At 43.2% G+C, this 21,423-nt stretch overlaps 2 protein-coding genes across 5 annotated transcripts in view; one reads left to right on the top strand and one right to left on the bottom strand.

Annotated features, from left to right (window-relative positions):
- Positions 1–11,847: 11,847 nt before the first annotated feature.
- LOC149098856 (uncharacterized) overlaps positions 11,848–21,423 on the top strand; it is an 18,900-nt gene continuing 9,324 nt past the window's right edge. For 3 of the 4 annotated variants that reach the window (XM_089277028.1, XM_089277029.1, XM_089277030.1), the window contains exons 1-2: positions 11,848–12,334; positions 14,467–14,739. In XM_089277028.1, the coding sequence (XP_089133154.1) occupies positions 12,184–12,334; positions 14,467–14,739 (424 nt within the window). In that variant the 5' untranslated portion in view covers positions 11,848–12,183. Of the gene's footprint in view, positions 12,335–12,921; positions 14,122–14,466; positions 14,740–21,423 lie in introns of those variants that run through there. The other variant, XM_089277031.1, reaches the window with a different exon arrangement.
- Positions 15,449–21,323, bottom strand: LOC149098857 (uncharacterized). Its single transcript, XM_089277024.1, has one exon. The coding sequence runs from the start codon at positions 21,182–21,184 to the stop codon at positions 15,518–15,520; it is 5,667 nt and encodes a 1,888-aa protein (XP_089133150.1). The 5' UTR covers positions 21,185–21,323; the 3' UTR covers positions 15,449–15,517.

Below are 21,423 nucleotides of genomic sequence, written 5' to 3'. Positions count from 1 at the left end.
GGAAACAAACAAAAGACAGCGCGGAGAGCGACTGTGTGTGGGCAACTGTGCATGGATAATATTTCAAATGGTCTCAATGAGTCCGACGATTCGTCGATATCGGACTCATCAGAAGAGTCTCTGTCAGCATCCCTGTTATTGCTGTCAAGTTCCGAAATTTTTACAGAACCTTTCTTTTCTCTTACCACGAATATTTGCCCACCTTATACGATAACTATAGCTTCATCCGCGTGGCGAACTTTCGCTTCTTCACTCATTGATGTATTTTCATTCGTTCTTCGCTGTTTTCGCTTTTTCGAACCGGTCCATGGTTTAAACATGGTCTATGTTTACTTATAACTTAATAGAGACACGCCTAATAGCGGAGCTCCGGCGGCCCGAAGGGCCGCCAAGCGGAGCCCCATACTCATATGGGAAAGAAAATGAAACCCATGAGTTGATTTTCTCATGGTTATCATGGCTAGCGGTATTGCTCGTGGGCGCGTACGCACGACGACGACGACGACGACAACGACGGCGACGGCGGAGTTGCCCAACATGGCGGCCATACTCCAAATAATAGGTTGACAGAGACATGCAGCCTTGGTTTACCGTGTACTTCCTTGGACAACCATGTTATGATCAATTGACACCTGTCAATACAAGGTATCCGCTGACCAGTATTACGTGACCATATCGCGGGCTCAGATTTACAGCTCCTCGAGGTCACGTGTTTTCTTGAAGTTGACCGCTGACCAAGCGCTGGTTATCGATTGGATCGCGGGCTCATATTGGGTTAGCTTGTTGGAAACAGGGCAGGATTGCTCGGAAGCCAGTTTACGCTAACCCAGGATTAAAAGTTAATGGAATTATAACTTTTTCTTCTATACAAATGTGTTTGCTGTTTTGTTTTGTGTATATAGTGATTATTAAAACTCAAAACAGAAGGCCAAACAATATACAGAAACCTCACCGCAAAGTTACAAAACTCAAATCAAAATTCTGCCTTTTTCTGGGTTAGCTTAATCGGGCTTTGAACAACCCGCCCAGGAGCTACGCTTTTAGGCTGGCCTAAATCTATATATTATCAAAAATGCTGGGTAGTCAGAACAACAATGCTGATCAACTGAGTAGTCAATTCGTGACATCCATATAGGTAATTCCCGCAAAAATCGTCTCGGTTGATTGCATACGCGCCATAGGGCTGTCAATCAAGAGGTAAACTTTTACTTCCGGTGAAAACATAAAACCGCCATTTCTCCGCCAATATTTAGCCTTTTTCAAAAATTTTTTTCAGAAATTAGAGATTATTCTTCGACCACTATTTTGACCCAAAAATCCAAATTTGAAGAAAATTGCCAACCCGAAGGTATACTGTAACCTTAAGCGTTTAAAAACAAACCCTGACGAAAGAAACATTTTTTAGATTGAGTATTATTCTGATGTCGAGCATTTTATCGCTATGGCTACAAACGCATCTCAGCAGAATTATACGTCGGCATTTTCTTTAATAACCAGGGTTGTCCTTTTCTCGTTTCGAGAATTTTGGTAGACATTCAGTGTGCCGAGGATAACAGTGTTAACTTCGTCAGTTTACGCCAAACTTCGACTTTTTTTCACTGTCTGTGGCATTTAAAGATTGCTCCGTTTTGTTCAATGTAGTTTTTTGACATCAAACGTCGTACATTGGTGAAAAATTGTAGACTACTGACTACGAGTAGTCCCTCCTTCGCTTAGTCCGTCGTGCGTGACGCGAAAGAAAACCGCGAGAAAAAAATGGTCGCGCGAGATCCTGGGGGCGGGAAGAACGGTCGCGCGAGATCCTTGTGAACGTTTTTATCCAATGTCCTTCTATAATTAATTATTACGTGACTCAGGTCACGTAATCAGGTGATGATACGCTTTGAAGCAAGAGCTAAATTGTCGACTGCAAACTGGATTGCGACGAAGTCAGTTACGAATAGAAGTGGCCTGCTGAACTATGTGGTGGCATGAAATGTCTTCAAGGTTACTATAAAGGAAAACATTTCATGGTTAGAAAATCTTAGAAGTGGGATCGAGCAGAGCAATACTTTCATGGTCTTTCTTGTTGACAAGTTTTGTACGCGCGCTCTGATTGGTCAATCGAATCTTCGATCATTGATCATGGATTTTTGTATGAAATGCTTATATGATCGATGTTATTTGTTCGTAATAACAGCCTTAAACTTTGACAATGCAACGTGTTTTACCACGTTGTTCAATAAGCTTCGAAAATACCGAGTTACGTTGTAACTTTCTTTAGTCACTCCGATGTCGTATCTTGACTATTTTTAGACTCATCTATCTCAGTTTATCTCCACAGGTAGCTAACTCATCTTGAAGTCAAGTCATGTACTTCTCATTTTCCTAATTACTTACTGGCAACAGTCATGGAGATCGTTGAAATAAAAAAAAAAAAAGAAAAGAAAAATTGCATGATCGCTTAGATCACAGAGATCTTATTTTAATCTGACCGGCCGAAGGACTATCTCTCCTGAGCATCGAATAAGGAGGAGAAATAAATAAATAAATAAATAAATAAATAAATAAATAAACAATCAATAAATAAGCAAAAGATAAAAAGGCAATAAATAAATAAGCATTAAATAATCAATCAATCAATCAATAAATGAAGTTTACAAGGTTGCAAGAGAGAGCTGCAACACTAAATCAGAAAAAAATGTCAACACAATAAAAATACGATAAACAAATACGTGTATGCGGAAAAGTGTCTCTATAATGAGAGGCTTCCTCTCTCCTTTGCAGACTCTAAGTCGGTTGTTGTGATTGGCTATTATGTGATCTAATTTAATCAAGATATAATGTAATGATATGATGGTGAAAAGAGAATAAAGAAGAAATTGCCGAGTCGCAAGCTCTACAACTGATCCATAAGAAATTCAGTGATCGACACATTGAACTGTTTTTTTTTTCCTGTCAGATTTGTAAGGATGCATCATGACGTCTTTGCCAACTCCAGTGGGAGACTCCACACGAAATAGACTTATCAACAGAATCACGGACTGAATGGCAGACAAAAAAACGTCAGCCGCCGTCAAACAAAAACTAAACATGTTTCACGTGAGTGCCAAACATTGCTATCATGTTCAAAGTAGATCTCTGATACCACTGCAGGATATTTTTCGTACGCACGATTTCGCGTCTTTTAGCTGTTTCTTTCTTTCTTTCTTTCTTTTTTTTTTTTTTGCTGTATAGATTTATCAATGACACCAAGAAACTTGGCTGGACAAATTTCAGCTGTCATTTCTATTTATCACCGTCCTCATGATCACGTCACAGACATCAACTCAACGATATAACACATTTTTTTTTTTTACTGAATCCACAAACTGCCGTTTAACATTTATAATCATTATTACAACATTATCATCCATTACCCGATTACCGTTTTCTATTAGTTTTGCCTTTCTTTAGGGGTTTAATTCATAATTTCCGACGAGCATCCCTGACTTTTTCATTTTCAACGCCCCCCCCCCCCCCCCCCCCACTCCCCTCACGGGACTCTTTCCTGTTTTCTTTGAAGATGTACTTCACTTAGCACCGTTATGTTTAGCATAGCCTGCGAACAGCCTCCCGGCGAGCCCGAACGAAGCGCCCCGATCGCTTCGCTGTCCGAATTCTTCAGTTCCGCGCTCTTCCACTCCGGCTTTCCTCACCGAATTTCTTTTCCGTCCTCGCCGGGAGCCTGTTTGCAGGCTACATCTAGCATGAACGACGAAGCACAGTTGTTTTGTTTCCTTTTAAAAGTGTTGGTTACCTTCAAATCACAGGATATTCGTCATCATGTCGCGGAGTCCTCTTAAAGTCTGGTTTTACTAACGTGTTTAACGATCAGGATTTTATCGCAAAACAGCTCCGGGTTGTGTATTATTACGATAGAAATGAAATTTGTAATCTAATAGGTTATATAGTGGTTTAATTAATACCACCATGACCATTTTGGGATTTTCAACAGTACATGGTTTGAAGTCTTTGAACCCAGGAGAGTCCGTTAATTCGTCTGATTGCTAACAAGTGATCGGCTTAGATGAGGTTCGTACTGAAATAGACTCGGCTGTTTTGGTTATTAGTGGCGTTTCCCCGCTGGGACAAGCTGGGCGGAAATCTTGAGCAGCGTCAAGTGCTTCTCAGCGGCTTACGGCGATAAAATCAAATGGAAATTAATAGTCGTGCCGAGATAGTGAGTCTTCAAAATCAACGAATGTCATTCATAGAGGGGATTGAATAGGTTTTGGGATCGACGGATTTGGCCTTAAAAAGCGCACAGGTTGTGGATTTTTGCGGTAAATCGAGCGGATTCGCGGATTTTGAAAACACAGTGGATCGTGGATCAGCTGTGAATTTTGGCGGGGATCCCACATTGTGCCTGCCTTGATGTTCGGATCTTGGGGCCTAAACAAAATTTGGATCACAGATATTGCTTCAGCCTTGGTCGGTATGTTAATGAGTTCATCCAAATTATTTCTTTTTTTCAAACGAAGTTCATTTAAACTCAGGTGTGAGACTGTTATTGGAATTGTACTGTGTTAGAGTCATCAAGCTGGTTGCCTTTTTCACTATTTGTGCAAAATTAACAATGGTATTCACATTTCAGGACCAGTTTACCTTTGAACTTTTACACTTATGTTTCCGGATGTGGTTGTGGTTTCGGATCTGAACAAGAATATTGGCGGATCAACGGATTTGGAGAAAAAAAAAAGACACGAATCGGCGGATTTCCATACCCCTATTCACCCACCTCTTCATAAACAGAGGTCGGCAATATTCCTATAATGTGAGCAATGGCATGCGCAGCAGAAATGATTGATGTAACTTTTTATGTTCTTCGCTACAGTCGTGAATCATTTTTGAGTCCTTTCGATTTTAAAATTTCTTTCTTCTCCTGACCTTGTGGGGACCTTATGGTTAGCCCGCTCGTCTTCGGATTGAGCGGTCCGTGTCCGAGTCTTAGCTAGGGTCACTTTGTTGTGAAAATGGGCACTGGACACTTAACTCTCATACTTCCTCTCTCAACCCGGGTGTATAAATGGGCCACGACGCGAATTTAATGCTGGGGCTAATCCTGCGATGGACTAGCATCCCAACCAGGGGGGAGTAGAAATTCTCCTTGTCGCTTCATGCTACAGAAACCAGGATAAGCTGCGGCCTGGCGGATCACTTGGCTCGTATATATGCACACTTTTCCTACCTACTCCTGACCACGTGGAATTTTTGGTTGTTAAAAGTTAAAGATCTAAATTAACTGACTTTTATCATTTGCCAGCGCCTCTTTCGCTACGTTTTAAAATTGATTTCTGTTGATTCACAAAGCAATCGACCAGAGCTCTGCGGCATCATATAATTTCCGTAACCGCAGCCTAGAAGGTGCTTCAATAAGTCCGCCCTTTGTGCGTTCAATAGTTTTAACCATTTCTCTCATATTCCTTCCACAACTGGCATTTTTCTCGGCGGTTTCAGTTACTCACAATTTACTCTCAAAGTATTTACACTAATCAAGCTATTAAGCTTTCTTTTCTTGTTGTTTTCTTATTACTTAGAATTACTATGCTCTTTACAAAACTTTATATAGCTAATCTGTCATCCATGGGTCTTGTTTCCTTAGAAAGAGATGATATCTACTCTCACACCTGCGAGTAAAACTTTGAAATCAAAGCGAATTGAGAATTAAAGTTCGTTAGGAAATAAATATTTTCAATGATACACGAAAGCATTACTGTTAGTAAGTTTATTGTATTTCTCGGTTGCATCAATCCCAATGGATTTGAAAAACACAACCTGAAATGACCAAAAATTAATTATAAAGCCGTTGGTAAATTTACGTATATTTTAACGTATATTTTTAAACCATGACGAAAGAAGAGAAAGTAATATCCAGAAATCGATGAAGCGATGGACCGTTATACCTAAAGCAGTTGACAGACCAGTATAAAAATAGATCCGCAATGCCTACTGGGGTCTTATGCTTAGTTTTATTCCTTTCGGTTGGAATGCTGTTTTCAAATGTCAGAACCTGGGAGTTGAATTGCTACAAGTGAGAAGGTAGACATAACAAGTCGTTACAATTTTTAAGTGGGAAATGTATGGCAGAATACTGTTTACTTACTTACTTACTTTATCCTCTAATAATAATTATCTATTTAGCTCTTAGTCCTAATGGGACATAACACAACAAGTCTCTCAATTTAGCCCTGTTTTGTGCAATGTCCCATGTGATTTTTAACTCCCTGAACTCGGCACTGTTTACACATGTCAAATGAACTTGTACATGTAGTGTCACAAGGTTTTGCTGCTGTAATGACTAAGCCAGTTTAAATACATGACAACATCAACAACTGAGTACCGCAGGGTTGTCAGTTGTTTTTTGAGTAGGCGGTTCCATCCAAAATGTAGGCAGATAAGGTTTGCGTGAAAAACATGCCGCGATCCGGCTGGACAAATTAAGACGCGTTCTGTGCTTCGTTCGGGAAACGGCTCAGATTCACCATCAGCGACTGTTTCTCTAGTTGAAACACCGGCTCTTGCAACGTGTCCTTCTTTTTTGTCAGGTTCTGAACCTGAATTTCAAGCTCGTCCAAACGCACAGATTCCTGTCTCAAGTTCTCAATGAAGCATTTTTCCCGTTCAAAAGAGGACGCTCGTTGGCAATGCAGTTCTTCCTCTTTCGTCCACAGCTTTGGAAGAGCAGTCTGAACGCTACGCTCCAGTTCTTCTTTCTCTGCGGTGACTTCCTCTACTTCTTTTATTTTTTTTTCTACAACCAGACTTTGTAATTTGATGAAATGGCGACGGTAGCTCTTTTCTCTGGATGCCAAATCCATCTCGGCTAAGAGATCTTCTGGAAGATTTGTCACTCTCTTTTCGTCGTCATCGGCATTTCGGCCCTGCAAGACCAAATCACAAATTGGTCTTGTTAATCTAGACAAGGAAATCGTACAATTAGGTTTTGCATAGCGTGACACAAAAGCAATAAGGACGTATATGGAGCGACATATATTTGAATTAGAAGCGTTGGTCAGCGATATTTTAAGACTGTTTCCATATAGGTTCGCCGGCTACAGATTTTTCGCTGAGTTGGGTGATCCTTTTCGACATTAATGCTCACTAAGCCAGTTTTCATATGATTTTCCTCGATCACAACATTCATCACTTTCATCTACCGCAGTTCAAATATGAATTATTTCATATATACTTCATATCAATTCACTCCTCACGGGAAGATATGAACTCAATAAATTGACCTCGCTCCCAATGTGTGGCTTCATAGCTCAGTTGGTAGAGCATCGCACCGGTATCGCGGAGGTCGCGGGTTCGAATCCCGTTGAAGCCCTGATTTTTTTCAGGCTTCTTCTTTCCAATTGCTTAAATTGGAAAATTTACTGCGATGATCATTTATCACTTTCATCTACCGCAGTTCAAATATGAATTATTTCATATATACTTCACATCATAGAGCCGCCATGTTGGTGTACCTCCGTGGGACACCAACATGGAGGCCGGAAAATAGAGTAAACATCTGAAACTTACTTTGGCTATCAAGGCGACTGATTATCTGAACTGATCAAGCAAAGATATTGAATAGCACATAAATTTCCTAATGCTTTAACTTCTAAAAAGGCTAAAAATCACGAGATAAGTATATATTTTTTGACAAACGCGTTCATAGATTTATGTCACGCACCACCATAACTCTGAAGTTCACGATGCGCCTGTTTTCAAACGAAGCAAGCTATTGGGCTGAAAAGTTGTTAACAGATGTAAACTTACCTCCTCCTATGCCTGATCAGGATAATAAATTTGGTGGCTCATTAGCTTTAGATTTTCGAAAATGATGACGTCACGTGCAACCCAAGAATACTCTATAGGGCTAGTTGTTTCTGATTTTTCCACCCTGGACCAGCCTTTTCAAACATATGCCGGTTTTCGATAAAAACGATTAGCGCTTTCGATCGTTTTAGTGTGGACGGTAGGCGAAAACACATCAGAATGCATGCGTTTTAAGGTGGCTGAACAAAGTTTTTTTATGCCTGTGTTTCATTCACCTTTTTCTCTAAAACCCTTGATCCTTTGGTCGCCAAAGTGGCAACACGCAAGGTAACGACACAAACTTCGGATTTAGATCGTTAAGCTGACGTATGTGCCGTTGCTATGGCAACAGGAATAAATATAAACAGGCCTTTAAAATCGGTTTTGTTTATTTGCAGAAAATCTAGTCATTAATTCGTAAGGTATTTTTTGTGACAAATTTCGTGAAATTCAGTGGGTGGTTCTCGAGAAATAGGCGTGTTTCCGAGAAAGCTATACCGCATTCAATCGCAATTTTTTGACTTACTACGCATGGGCTGCATTTAACTGGGTTCTTTCGGTAACAAAGAAAAATGTGCGAGTTGCTGGGTTCTTTGCAACGTTAACATCAAGACGCTGTGTTTAATTTAGGGCCTGTTTACAAGGAGAGAAGGTTACCCTAGCAAGCGGGTTACCTTAGTACTCACACATTTCCTCTTTGTTTTCTTCGTCGTGTTTACAAGGCAGCTAGGGTTACCCGGGTAGGCAGGTTACCCTATCTGCGTGCTACGGTTACCCTGGCAGGCTAATAAACTTTTTCTCTTGTAAACGCTCCAGGTAGGATTAACCCGCCTACCCGGGTTAACTTTCTAATTGTTTCCAGTCCCTTTGAGTGTAACCGCGCATTAAGTTGTCCTGTGAAATTTCGCTTGTAAACCCGGGCAATCTTTTGCCCTCCAGCTAGGGTTAACCAGCTTACTAGGGCCGGGTAATCCTCCATCCTTGTAAACAGGCCCTTGATTGTGAAGAAATATAGAATTTATTGCGCGGTCATTGAAATAAAATGATTGCTGTATCGACGCCATAATTGTTTTTGCAATACTTGCGCGCGCGAAAATTGTGTTCGGCCACCTTAAACCGAAAACCGAGTGTGGACAGGGGCTAAGATTCAATTAATATCTCAGTCCTTAGTGACCCATCAGTGATGTCATGCTATAACATCCCTAAACTATATCCATTCAGGGTGGTGACCAGACTTGGTAAAACACAGATGAGCTCGATGCAGCACAAGTCTTCTGTAAACAATAGTACAGCGTTCGACCGGTGTTCCGGGGGGGATGGGGTGCTTCCTATAAAAGCCATTACGGGGAGGCGCCGCCCGAAGGAGGTACTTTTTTCGTACTTAAGGTGGCCGAACACAGTTTTCAAGAGCCTATGCCTAATTCACCATTATTTTTAAGCTATTTATGCTTTGGCGCTCGTTTTTTGCAAGAGTCAAGGTTAACCACAGAAAAATTTATTCTCGCATTTTGGCTAAGGTGTGTGCTGTTGCCATGGCAACGGGGCTGGTTAAAAACAAGGCTTAAAAAATGGTTTTTGTTTATTTAAAAAAAATCCAGTCGTTAGATTTTTTTCATCTTTTGCCCACTACGAATTGACATTAAATCCCTTCTGTCAACACTGTTCTAATAAAATTTTGACATAGGCGATTTTCGTAATTCGCCGTAAATCGTTTTCACCGCATGTTCTGTATTATTAAAAATTCCCTATGTCAAAATTCAGATTTTTTGCGATAGATCATTCACGTGGTTTCTGAACTATTTTTTTGCTAAATTTCTTGAAATTCTAACGACTGGATCGTCAGAAATCCGCATGTTTCTGGAAAAGCAATCGGTTTCAATTTTTCGAGCAACTGCGCATGCGCTGCATTTAACTGGGTTCTTTAGGTAACAAAGAGAAAGCTGAGAATTGCTGGTTTCTTTGCGTCGTTACCTTTTCTAACATATCTTTGTAATAAAAGACTAAAGCCATCAATACACTGCGTTCAATAATAGAGAAAAAATAGCACAGATAGTGCGGGTGTTGAGTAAATAAAATGATCGCTCTTTGCAATCCTTGTGCGCGCGCTCAATTGCATCAGTAAAAGCGCGCGCGAAAACTGTGTTCGGCCACCTTAAGGTATATAAAGAATTAATAAAGATTTCACAAGTTGAGGCGAATGAAAGGGTAGGGAAATCTGTCATTTAGGTATAACATGGACAGCAACTGAATAAATGATACTCGTTCTTTGGTTAACATCTCTTCTGGTAATGCTCATGTTCTCGATCAGTAATATTGTTTATTCAATTCATTCCAAGGGTGTAGAGAGGGATGCAGCGTTTTTAAGTCGGTATGTGAAAGAGCTACCTTTTTTATAAAAGGAATACGAAAGGGTTACCTTTTATGTCAAAGTGGATACAAAATGGTAAGGGATTGAACCTCGGGGCGGGGTTCCTATACATTATTAGAAAAAAAAAAATCGAGCAGCTACCTTATGATCGAAGTTGTTCTTGTCTATTTCATCGAAACACTCCATTTCCAACCCCTTTGTTTGCTCATCTCTCTCGTCAGGAGGGTCAAAAGGCTGCATGAAACAATCGTAACTGCCAAAATCATCTGCGATGGAGTGCTCCGCCTCCTCATTCTCTCCTTCCTCTTCGTGGCGAAATGAACGTTCAGCAGCACCCTTAAAAGTCGACACATCATCCATCGCCACAGTCCAAATAAAATAAGAAGGGTACAGTGGAACCTCGATTTAACAAAGGGCCAAGGGTCTGGCAAACTATGTTCGATACAACGAGGTGTCGTTGTATCGAGCTTCTTTTCCGTATATTTCACTAATACTGGGGCGAAGTTATACCGAGGACTTCGTTATATAGTGTTTCGTTAAATCGAGGTTCAACTGTATTGCATTTCTGATCTAAATTAGTCAATTAAACATCAGAATAAATTTCTGTCCTCAACAGAGGCCTCTCCAGTACTGCATTGACCCTGTAGGCTAGCAGTTTGAAGTCTGGAGAGAAAGGAAGAAAACACGTCCTTCTTCTCTTTCTACCCTCCTCTCATTTCCTTAGGAAGGCTCTGGGAACAAAGAGAGAATTAGTAGACAATTGGTTAAACGCGCAATCATTATTACTCATGCTTCAGTTAGATGTCTGTCGCACTATTGGTGTTATGACACCATGTTGTGATGATGATGAGCATGATGATGATGATGATGATGATGATGATGATGCTAGATGTCTATTTTTCTGCATGTATTTACATAGCTATTCATCCTTTTAATTAGCACACGGTAGCTCTCAAAGCGACAACACCGTGACGTCGTGTGCTTTAACCTAAAACAAACGAGGTTTTAAAAATGCAGGTTTTATTTCTTGTCTGCAGTAAATGTTTCTTTAGTCTTATTTGGCGGTGTAAACAATGGTCAGATTGTAGCATATAAATACGCAACGCAATCAAAATATATCAATAAAACAACAACAACAAACAGCAACAGAGCCCAGAGACGCACGGAACGGATCAAGTGTCGTGACCTTCCACAATGAAAAGTAGGGTTTTGAATTCAACGTTGATCAGTCCGTAAACTAGCCGTTGTCACGGTCGAGAGATTCTGAAAGCTGTGTAGGTTGTGAAAGTTGGAACGCGCTTTAGTGGCCATTGCCACTGTGGGGAGGTGGCAGATGTAGAGAGGTTAAAATTAGAGCCTGGTATGAACGGACCGTCTGCCCTGACCAAAGAAAAAGTGGCCATCTCCTGAAGGAGGTTCGACTGTAGCTTCCAAAGCGCGAGAAACGATGGCCAATGGTCATAGTCCACTATCACCCCAAGGTAAAAGTAAAAATAAAAATTCCATGGTGTGTATTATTCATGCTTACCTGGAGTTGTATTGTAGTCAAAATTGCGTCAAGCAAGCTTCATTGTCACGCCATTCTAGCTTTCATGACGTCATTTTCCCGCGCTCGAGACAACTAAATCTCAGTCTTCCCAGGAATTTTTAAATGGCGGCGCCGTATGAACATTTTCTTCACGTGGAATATTTGCATAAAATAATGTCAACAATTCTAGAAACTGAAAGTTTCGATGGTGGAAATCGATATTTTTTGTGCGTTGAAGTAGAACGAAAGCGGTGGTGTGCTGAGGACGCACAAGATGGGCTATTCTGGAGCAAAATGTCAAGTTTATGTAAACTTTGGACGGTGATTTATCAATCTGTGGAACGAATGAACCATTGCGTGTTCACGAGATCAGATGCAAATTGCTCAGTCAACTATAGCAACGGCCTGTTCCAGGAAATATTGCAGTTATGCATAGAGGCTATGTGCTATTTGAAGATGGAATATGGCTCGTAAACGGCTGCAATCTTGGATTGTTCTGCGAGTTGTGCATCTGTTTTCGCTGTTCTTCCATTGTTCCATAATTTGCGAGACTCAACATGTTCCCGGCTCAGAGGAAGTGGGCATTATAAAACACCAAAACGACTTCTCGTCAGGTACGGCTTAATTATCAATTATGAATGAAATGGCTTGGTGAGATCTGACTTGTTAGTTCTTTACGATTTTTGTCGATCAAATCCATATGCATTTGAATTTCACTCGAGGCTAATTTATTAATAATTGTAATATGTATTAAGCGATGTCGCTTTGACTGGTGGTACAGTCTTTTAAGCTTAAGCTTAATCATATTCCGAAGTCGTTTTCATTGTATTTATCGCAATTGTTATTTCTGAATTCACACGTCTTAGTGTTTAATTTCCGTTGAACCGTTTTTGGATGAATTATTATTATTAACACAAAAGTTATTACTTCGATTCGGAGCTTTTAAATGAACATGTAGAGTAAAATACAAACTGCATGTAGAAATGCTATATACCAGTGGAATGATGTACATTTGAACGGGCCCACAGAATGTTTCAGTGACAACAGAGAAGGTCAAGAGCACAGTATTTGGGATTTTCATGATAAGCAGCCAACATTACTTTAGGTAATCATACGATTTTGAGTTCAATTTGGAATTAATTTGCATGAGTGAGTTTTTCAAAAAGCTGAAATTACATGAGCCGCTTTGGCGAGTGCAATTTCAGCTTTTTGAAAAACTCACAAGTGCAAATTAATTCCAAATTGAACGAGGAAAACTGTATGATTACTTTTTATAGTATAAACATGATAAAATTCGCTTGGAGGAAGTGCCGGAAGATCTTTCTTAAAGCCACTTTTTCTCATTTGAGAAAACTTTTTTCAAAGTTTCCGCACAAAATTTTCATCATCATCTTATGTGATATCATTGGCTTAGAAAATTTCCTTTTGTCTTTCAGCCAATCATAACTCAGAATTACGATGTGTAATTTGCACTAGTGTTACACTTTTTGCACCAGTGTCACACTTTTTGCACTGGTGTTACACTTGAACTGCACTGCTCTCAGCCAATCAGAATCGAGTAATTTTTTCATGTATATTATTATCCATAGAATAAATATTTACTTAACAAATCATAAGTGACCAAAAATAAAATTTAATGGACGACTACAAAACGCTTATATATCGCGACTGTATACAGTGAAGTACAGACTAGTCCCTTCCCAAAGTGATCCAAACTTAAATGTGATGTAGGATTACAAAAGGCTTATATGAGGGGGGGCATCGGGATGTTTCGGTTTTGCGGATTTGGCCAATTTTTGGTTTGGTTTCCACACTTAAAAACTGCGGTTTTTCGGTTTTGGTGTCTTGTGTGGTTTGCGGGTTTTCTCCAGTTTAGTCTTTGGTTTTCAGTTTTTCTCAACAATGAGGGCAGATTTTTGGATTTTTCTGCCCAATGCATTTGTCAGTTTTTCTGGTTAACATCAAAACAATAGATTATTTTTCAAATATCATGTGGTTGGGATAATGTCTTGTAGACTTTGACTTTAGACTTTAAACCATTGAGTTTCTATTCCTCAATTGCGAGTTTTGTTGCGGGAATAACATTGTGCTCACTCACTCTGTTCATGTGGAATAAAAGCAAAGGAGAGACTATTTGGTTGTAAAATAAAGTAGTTTGGTTGTAAAATGGGGCTGCCATTCTGCCTACATGAATGAAAATTCTGACAATGGCAATCAAAAAGTGACTTCAGAATCGTGGTGTTTCTTTTAAACAAAAATCACCTAAAATCAGTTAATCATGCAATTTGTTTCTAGTTTTACATTGCTGTAGGTCTGTGGAGCCAATTTACACAAAAAACAAGTTTTTTAGACTGTGATGTGTTCTGCACTAATGAGGGAATACGCAGAAAGAACGTGGAAAGTAAACCAAGTTTAGATGTATAAAATTAAATAACAGAAAGAGAGATTCTGAAGGCTACCAAAGCTTTGTTAGTGGGAGCTTTATTTTGGTTTTGGACAAAATTTCTTGTGGTTTTGCGGTTTTCGGCTATTTTTTGCACAGTTTTTCGGTTTCTAATAGGCCCCTATTCTAATTGTTTTAGTATAATCTACTAGCTGTTCAAAACTTTATCTAATTTCTCTTCACGGACATGCCAAGAAATGGCTGTCATTTTGTTAACAGGGGCACACTGCTAGGTTACTACAAATTTGACTGATCATACATGTATATAGTACTCATCAGTTATTTCTTTCAATTAACATTTAGGAATGTATTTGTACACGCCAAATGATGTGACAATCAGTGTGGGTGAGAAACTTCAACTAAACTGTACTGTTGTCAGAGTTGTGAATTCATCTAAAGTTGAGTTTTCTTGGTATCATGGCACCCAAAGGTTGACTAAACTCACCAGGCCCTTAAACAATAAAACAATCCAGCTACTGATCAATAATGTCACTTGGAGTGACAATGGAACTTATGTGTGTAGAGAAAATACCAGCAACAGAGTTCAACCCGCGTCTGTCACCATGAGAGTAGGCGGTAAGTTCAGATCAGTGCAGTGTTTGCTGTCATTTATTATACATGTTGCTAGCAGCAGTCTGTACTTTAGATAGTTGAGTAGGGTGTTTGCCTTTCATAACTTGGATGATACTGTATACATTAGTGTTTACATGTATATACTCACATATGTTCACTTTAATTGGTTTATGTTTGTAGCCTTAATAGACTGAGAGAATGGAGAAGTGGTGTCATTGTTAGTTAAGCATTGTCGCGTACCCAAGTACATGGGGAACGGTAAGCGTCAACCACAGCGTACAAGACTTGATTTTTAAATTACTTTAATGAATCAGCCATCGTACACGTGCGGTGAAAACTACAAGGCAAATTTGATTGCGTAATCAGAAACGAACCTAAATAAATAACAAGCGAAAATAGAAATCATAAAAAGCACAAAAGCGATCAATATGTACAATAGAAACTCACGTCTGATCCTGCGTTAGCGAGGTAAACACATAGACTCCAAGAAAATAACTCAAACTCCTGACTCCTAAACACTCGGATGACCCCGATACTGAGATGACTGCGTGGGTTATGTAAGCGACTGGCTTTTAAAGTAAATTGATAGCTAAATCACATGATATAAAACGCTCTGATTAATGATTAAAGGGCACGAACAATGAAACGATAGAAACGATAATAAAACTAAACAGAGCTGCAATGATAGAGTAAACAAAACGATCTCTTATACTTTGAGCGTTCAGCACACTCCTCGCCCAAGGATTCTAATCCTTGTTACTTATTTGTTACATGTCACTATTCAGTTTGGTTTTGGATCAACTTCTTCTCCGTCATCAGGCAATAGTAGGACAAGCTCCTTGATGGGTCGTAGGTAGGTCTTCCTTTCTCCATCTCTAACAACGTCAACTTTAACCTTTCTAACTCTGTCATCCTCACTTCTTATGGCCTCTGAGATTCGTCCCAGTGGCCAGTCGTTGCGGTGCCGTGACTCGTCTCGCATGAGGACGACATCTCCGACGCGTAGGTCTCGCTGCATCTCTGTCCACTTCCGTCGGGGCTGCAAGCTTTGTAGGTACTCCCGTCGCCATCTCGTCCAAAACTGATCTGCTAGGAACTGAACACGTCTCCAGCGACGACGAGCGTATATGTCAGGGCGTAGGAACTGACCTGGAGAGGGTCCAGCTGGGCGTGTTTTCATTGTCAGTAACATCGCAGGAGACAGAGGTAGTGGGTCGTCTGGGTCGGATGGCAGCGCAGATATGGGTCTGGCGTTAACGATGGCTACCACCTCAGCCATCAGTGTGATAAGCAACTCGTGTGTCAGCTGAGGCCTGCCCAGTTCGGCAAACATAGCATCTAATACTCGACGGATGGTATTGATTTGCCTTTCCCACACGCCGCCAAAATGTGATGCGTGGGGAGGGTTAAACTCCCATTTGCATCCGTACTCCGTCACAAATTTCTCCACTTTCTTGTCGTTGAGCTCCGACACTGCTTCTCCAAGCTCTGTTTTGGCTCCGATGAAGTTAGTTCCTCTGTCGCACCTCAGAAGCGTAGCATGGCCTCGTAGCGCGAAGAATCTCCTCAGTGCGCAGATAAAGGCGCTGGCATCCATGGCTTCTAGGACTTCAATGTGTATGGCTCTACTGCTGAGGCACGTGAAGACCAGACCCCAGCGTTTAGCATTCGCGGTCCCTCCTCTTGTTTTACGCGTTTGCACCGCCCAAGGGCCGAAAACAACGAAGCCCACGTTAGTGAAGGGAGGACAGACTTCAGTCCTATCAGGCGGAAGGTCTGCCATGCGCTGCTCCAGTGGTGGACCTCTTAGCTTCTTGCAGGGAACACAAGCTCCGACGACTTTCGTCACAGTGTCATGACCTCCGATGAGCCAGAATCCTGCCTGTCGAATGGCTCCTCCGGTAATCTGTCTTCCTTGGTGGTGCACCTGGAGGTGGTGGTGTTTCGCTACAAGCCGTGACACATGGTGATTCTTTGGCAGTATGATTGGGTGTTTCTCTCCGTACTCCATCTCTGCTCTCCTTAATCTGCCTCCGACGCGCAGGATCCCGTAGTTGTCAAGGAACGGGTCAAGGCGGTACAGATGTGAGCCTTTGAGGGATTTCTTTGCGCCGTGCTGAACTTCTCTCGGTAGCTCGGGCTCCGTCCTGGCATCTCGCAACAACTCCCTAAATGCTGCTCTCTGTGTGGTGCTTATTATGACGCGCAGAGCTTGATCCCACTCTTCGACTGTTGGAAGTCTACGTTTGCCCGGTCCTTTAGGCACTTCACTCCTAGGGTTAACTCCTCGTGCTTTGGAGTCTCTACGGCGTTTGAATTCTCTTGCCACAACGATAAGATTGGCGACTGCGCGCTGCAGGGACCTTAAGGAAGAGAACCTCTGGAATCTTTTTGCCCAAACGTCTGGTTCTTCGCCTCTTTTATCCATTGTGACTTTGGCCCTGAGCACTCCCTTGCGAACTTCAGGATCACTCGCGTCGAGTGTGAACGTTTCATCCGGTCGAGGGGTACCTTGCGGTCTTTTAAGGAATCCTGGCCCTCCGAGCCAGGTCGATGCCATTAACTTGTCAGGGGGAACTCCGCGCGTGGCCAAATCTGCTGGATTCTGCTCGCTCTCCACATATCTCCACTGCTCTGGGGTAGACAGACTTCTGATTAGCTGTACTCGGTTGGCCACGTAGACGTAAAACCGGCGGCTTTCGTTTCTGATGTAGCCTAGCACTACTTTCGAGTCGGTGTAGTATGTCACCTCCGAGATCTTTACGTCAATTTCTTTGATAACTCTCTGAGCTGCTTGAACTGCTAGCACTGCTCCGCACAGTTCGAGTCGTGGGATGCTTGTAGGGTTTACGGGGGCAACCTTGGCTTGACCGTAGACGAGAGACGTGGACATCTCGTTTACTTCGTTGAACTGGCGGAGGTAGACTGCAGCTCCAATGGCGTCCTGACTCGCGTCAGAAAAGGCGTGTAGTTCCACTCTGGTCACAGTGCCAAATTCCTTTGGGTGGTAACAGCGGGGGACAGATAGGTGCTGTAACTCCAGGGGAGAATCTCTCCAGCACGTCCACCGGTTCATCATTGCGGTAGGAAGAGGGTCGTCCCAGGCTAAGGGGGTTTTGTTCTCGGCTCTTCGCTTCCCCATGAGTACGAGCTGCTGTAGTATTTTTCTCCCCTCGAGCATGGCAGGTACCGCAAAACCGAGCGGGTCATACACAGAGTTGACAATAGACAAGACTCCTCTCCTGGTGAATGGTTTCTCCGGTGAACACACCTTGAAGGTGAAGGCATCCGTCTCCAAATCCCAGAAAACTCCTAGCGACCGTTGCGCGGGCAGACTGTCGCTGCGCAGGTCGAGGTCACGCACATCCTTTGCTCGGTCCTCAGCGGGAAAGGCTTCCATGACTTCCACCGAATTTGACACGACTTTGTGTAGTCGTAGCTTAGCTGTGGCTAGGGTGGCTTGTGCACCTTTCACCAAGTCTATCGCTCCTTGGGCGGTCGTCAGCGAAGCCAAACCATCATCGACGTAGAAATTACGGCATATAAAATTCTTGGCCTCCTCGCCATACTTCTCCTCGCCGTCTACCGCCGTTCTGCGAAGTCCATACGTGGCGACTGCGGGGCTCGGTCCATTGCCAAACAGGTGGACGTTCATGCGATATTCTGTGACGGGTTTCGACGGGTCATTATCCTCGAACCACAGGAAACGAAGGAAGTCTCTGTGTGCCGGGTCTACGTGGAATGAATGGAACATTTGTTCGACGTCGCACATGACGGAACCATTCTCCTTGCGGAAACGCATTAGAACTCCAATGAGGTTGTTCATCAAGTCAGGGCCAGGTAAAAGCACTTTGTTTAACGACACTCCTCTAAACTCGCAACTCGAGTCGAACACAACGCGAATAGTGTGCTTTGTGTTATGGTAGGTCGCGAAATGCGGTAAGTACCAAGAACGCCCAGGGGGAGGCGGAGCGTCATCGCGCGGGACAGGAGAGGCGTGGCCCTTCTCGATTATCTTGCCCATGAACTCCAGGTAGTCCGCTTTCATTTCAGGTTTCCTGTTGAACGTCTTAAGAAGCCCTTGTAGGCGTTGCATGGCTTGGGCTCGGTTGTCTGGCATTGTCTGGCGTTCATCACGAAATGGCAAGGGCATTTCCCAGTTACCACTTGCGTTCTTGTGTATCCCTCTCTCCATAATCTCTAGAAAGGCGCGGTCCTCGTGGGAGAGACTGGGCTCGTTGTCGTTTCGCGTAGTCTTGAAGATACTATCAGGGGGGCGCTCCAAAGGGGGGTCTGTGATCTTGAATTGGTTGGGGCAGGGCACCAGTTCGTAGCTTCCGTCTCCAGGCTCCTTCTCTCTCCATGTATTAGTGGACAGATTTGTTAGGCGGGCGAGAATGTGCGCAGGGCCACTAGGGAAGTCGAGGCACATCTGACCACTGATAGTCCAGCCGAGGGCCAGTCGCTGCCCCCAGGGTGCTCCTCTCGGGCCATTCCTGGATTCCCTAACCTTTAACAGTTCTGGTGCGTCCCGGCCGATTAGCAAGTGAACTTTGGCAGTCTCATCTAGGGGAGGTATTTCGCTAGCTATGGCTGTCAAGTGCAGGAACCTCCTCGCCATGCTTGGGGTTGGAATCTCACGTTTGTCCTGTGGGATGGTATCGCACTCGGTGAGGGTAGGCAAGACAAACTCTGCTCCACTGATAGACCGTACTGTGATGCCCGCTACTCGCCGGCCGTATTTCTCCTCTCTCTCACCGCTGCATGTGGATAGGAAGTATTTCTCTAGGGGCCCACCTGCTCCGAGGTCGTCGGCTAATTCGCTGGTGACGAGAGAGCTGTTGCTCTGCTCATCGACGATGGCGTAGACACGCTTGGTAAGGTGCGGGCTACGCTGGCTATAGACGTCCACCAGCAGGGTTTTGCTGCAAGACACACCTCCTGTAGGTTCACAGAGTGCAGTGCATTTCGCGCTGACTGCTTCATTCTCCGGTTTGGGGGGCGGCTGTTTCCCCTTGTGCAGTAAGGCACTATGGCGCTTGTCCCCACAGATCGTGCACTGTATAGGCGTGTTGCACTCGCTTGCAATGTGAGCGTTGCTGAAACAGCGAAAGCACAGGCGCGCGTCCATTATCCACTGCGTGCGTTCTTCCAGTGTTTTTGCAGCGAAGGCCTTGCACTCCGATAGGTTGTGCGCGCTGCTTTCGTGATATGGACAATGCTTACTCCTTGTCTCTCTCTTTCCGGGATTCTCCTTCTTCTCTTTTCCGGGAACTTCGTTGTTTTCAGCCGGGGATCGAATGCCCGTCTTGAACGATTTATGATCTCGCTCCCTGCGTTGTTTTGGCGGGGGAACGTGGGCACCATCCTTACCAGCGAGGACGTTCGGATTGTTCTTGGTCCTGGCTTGTTCCTGAACAATTTTGGAGAATCTGGAGAAGGGGGGGTACATTCCTCGGTGGCTGTCGGAATAATTCGCGATTTCTATCTCCCATTTAGTGCGGACGAATTGTGGTAGTTTCTCGGCTATTGGTTGGATAGCGCTCGGGTAGTTAAGGCATGCGAGTCCCGGGAGAAATGTCACTTGACTTTCGATGTCAGCACAAAGATCTGCGAACTGTTGCAGTTTATCGTTTTCGTGTTCGCTGAACGTCACTGTGTTTCGCAGGCGCTCTAGCAGTTTGTTACTGATAACCGCAGCGCTTCCAAATCGCTTCTCAAGTTCCGCCCACAAATCCCTTAGCAACGCGACGGGATCGCGCATTTGTCGCTTCCTGTAATTGTCAAACAAGCGCTGTGGTGCTCCGCTAGTGAAACTTCTTAAGTAGTTAATTTCCTGAGTTGGGGACACATCAGTATCCATTAGCATGGCTTTAAAGGCACTTCTCCAAGGGTGAAAAAGGGTAGGGTCCCCCGAGAACACATCAGGTTGGCATTTCGGGAGATTTTGCCTAGCCAGACCAGCTACTATTTGTTGGTTCACGACTGTGAGAGAGTCAATTAGCTGACTTCCGGTCATATCTTTGAACGGAGTTGAAGCTATGAGTGGCTGTCGATGGAAGGCAGTGTTTCGATGCTCTCTGTGATCTTCGTTAGTTAAATTCTGGTCTGGCGGATCTGGGTTTGGAAGGAGGGGAATTCGCTGTTGAGGTGTTTTTTCCGATGTCTTTAATTTTGGGGCGGCGGACAATAGTGGCTTTGTTGTCTCTGACGCGCTTAGCGGATCATGTTCGCGCTCGTGGCGAAATGAATTTCCCGTGGGTAGGGGGCCAGGCGTGAGAGAAAAGTGAACCCATTGTGAAGTGCGCTGCTCTGTCTTAATTTTGGGAACTTTGAACTCTGGCAATTCTGACTCCCTTTCTAAGTCTTCTTCCAATAGGGCGTTCTCAAAAACTTTGAGCTTAGCATTTGCTATCGCGGCTTTTTTATCCGCTCCTAAGATCGCCATCTCGGACTCAAACCGTGCATTCTCTTGTTGACGAATTCTTTCTGCCTCTGCGTCGCGCGTCCTGCGCTCGAGTTCTTTTTGCGCTATTAGCCGCGTGTATTGAGCTTCTTCTTTCGCTGCTTTAGCATCGGCTAGCGCTCGCAACCTAGCGATTGTACTGCTAGTTTTCGAGACTGATGAACGGCGCGAGGAGTGACGAGAAGAGACAGATAATAAAACTAAACAGAGCTGCAATGATA

This window comes from Orbicella faveolata, unplaced genomic scaffold (assembly GCF_042242905.1).
Source record: "Orbicella faveolata isolate gen_17 unplaced genomic scaffold, um_ofav_v1 contig_46, whole genome shotgun sequence".
Taxonomy (NCBI): domain Eukaryota; kingdom Metazoa; phylum Cnidaria; class Anthozoa; order Scleractinia; family Merulinidae; genus Orbicella; species Orbicella faveolata.
Note: the sequence above shows the minus strand (reverse complement) of the source record. Positions and strands in the feature narration are given on the sequence as shown.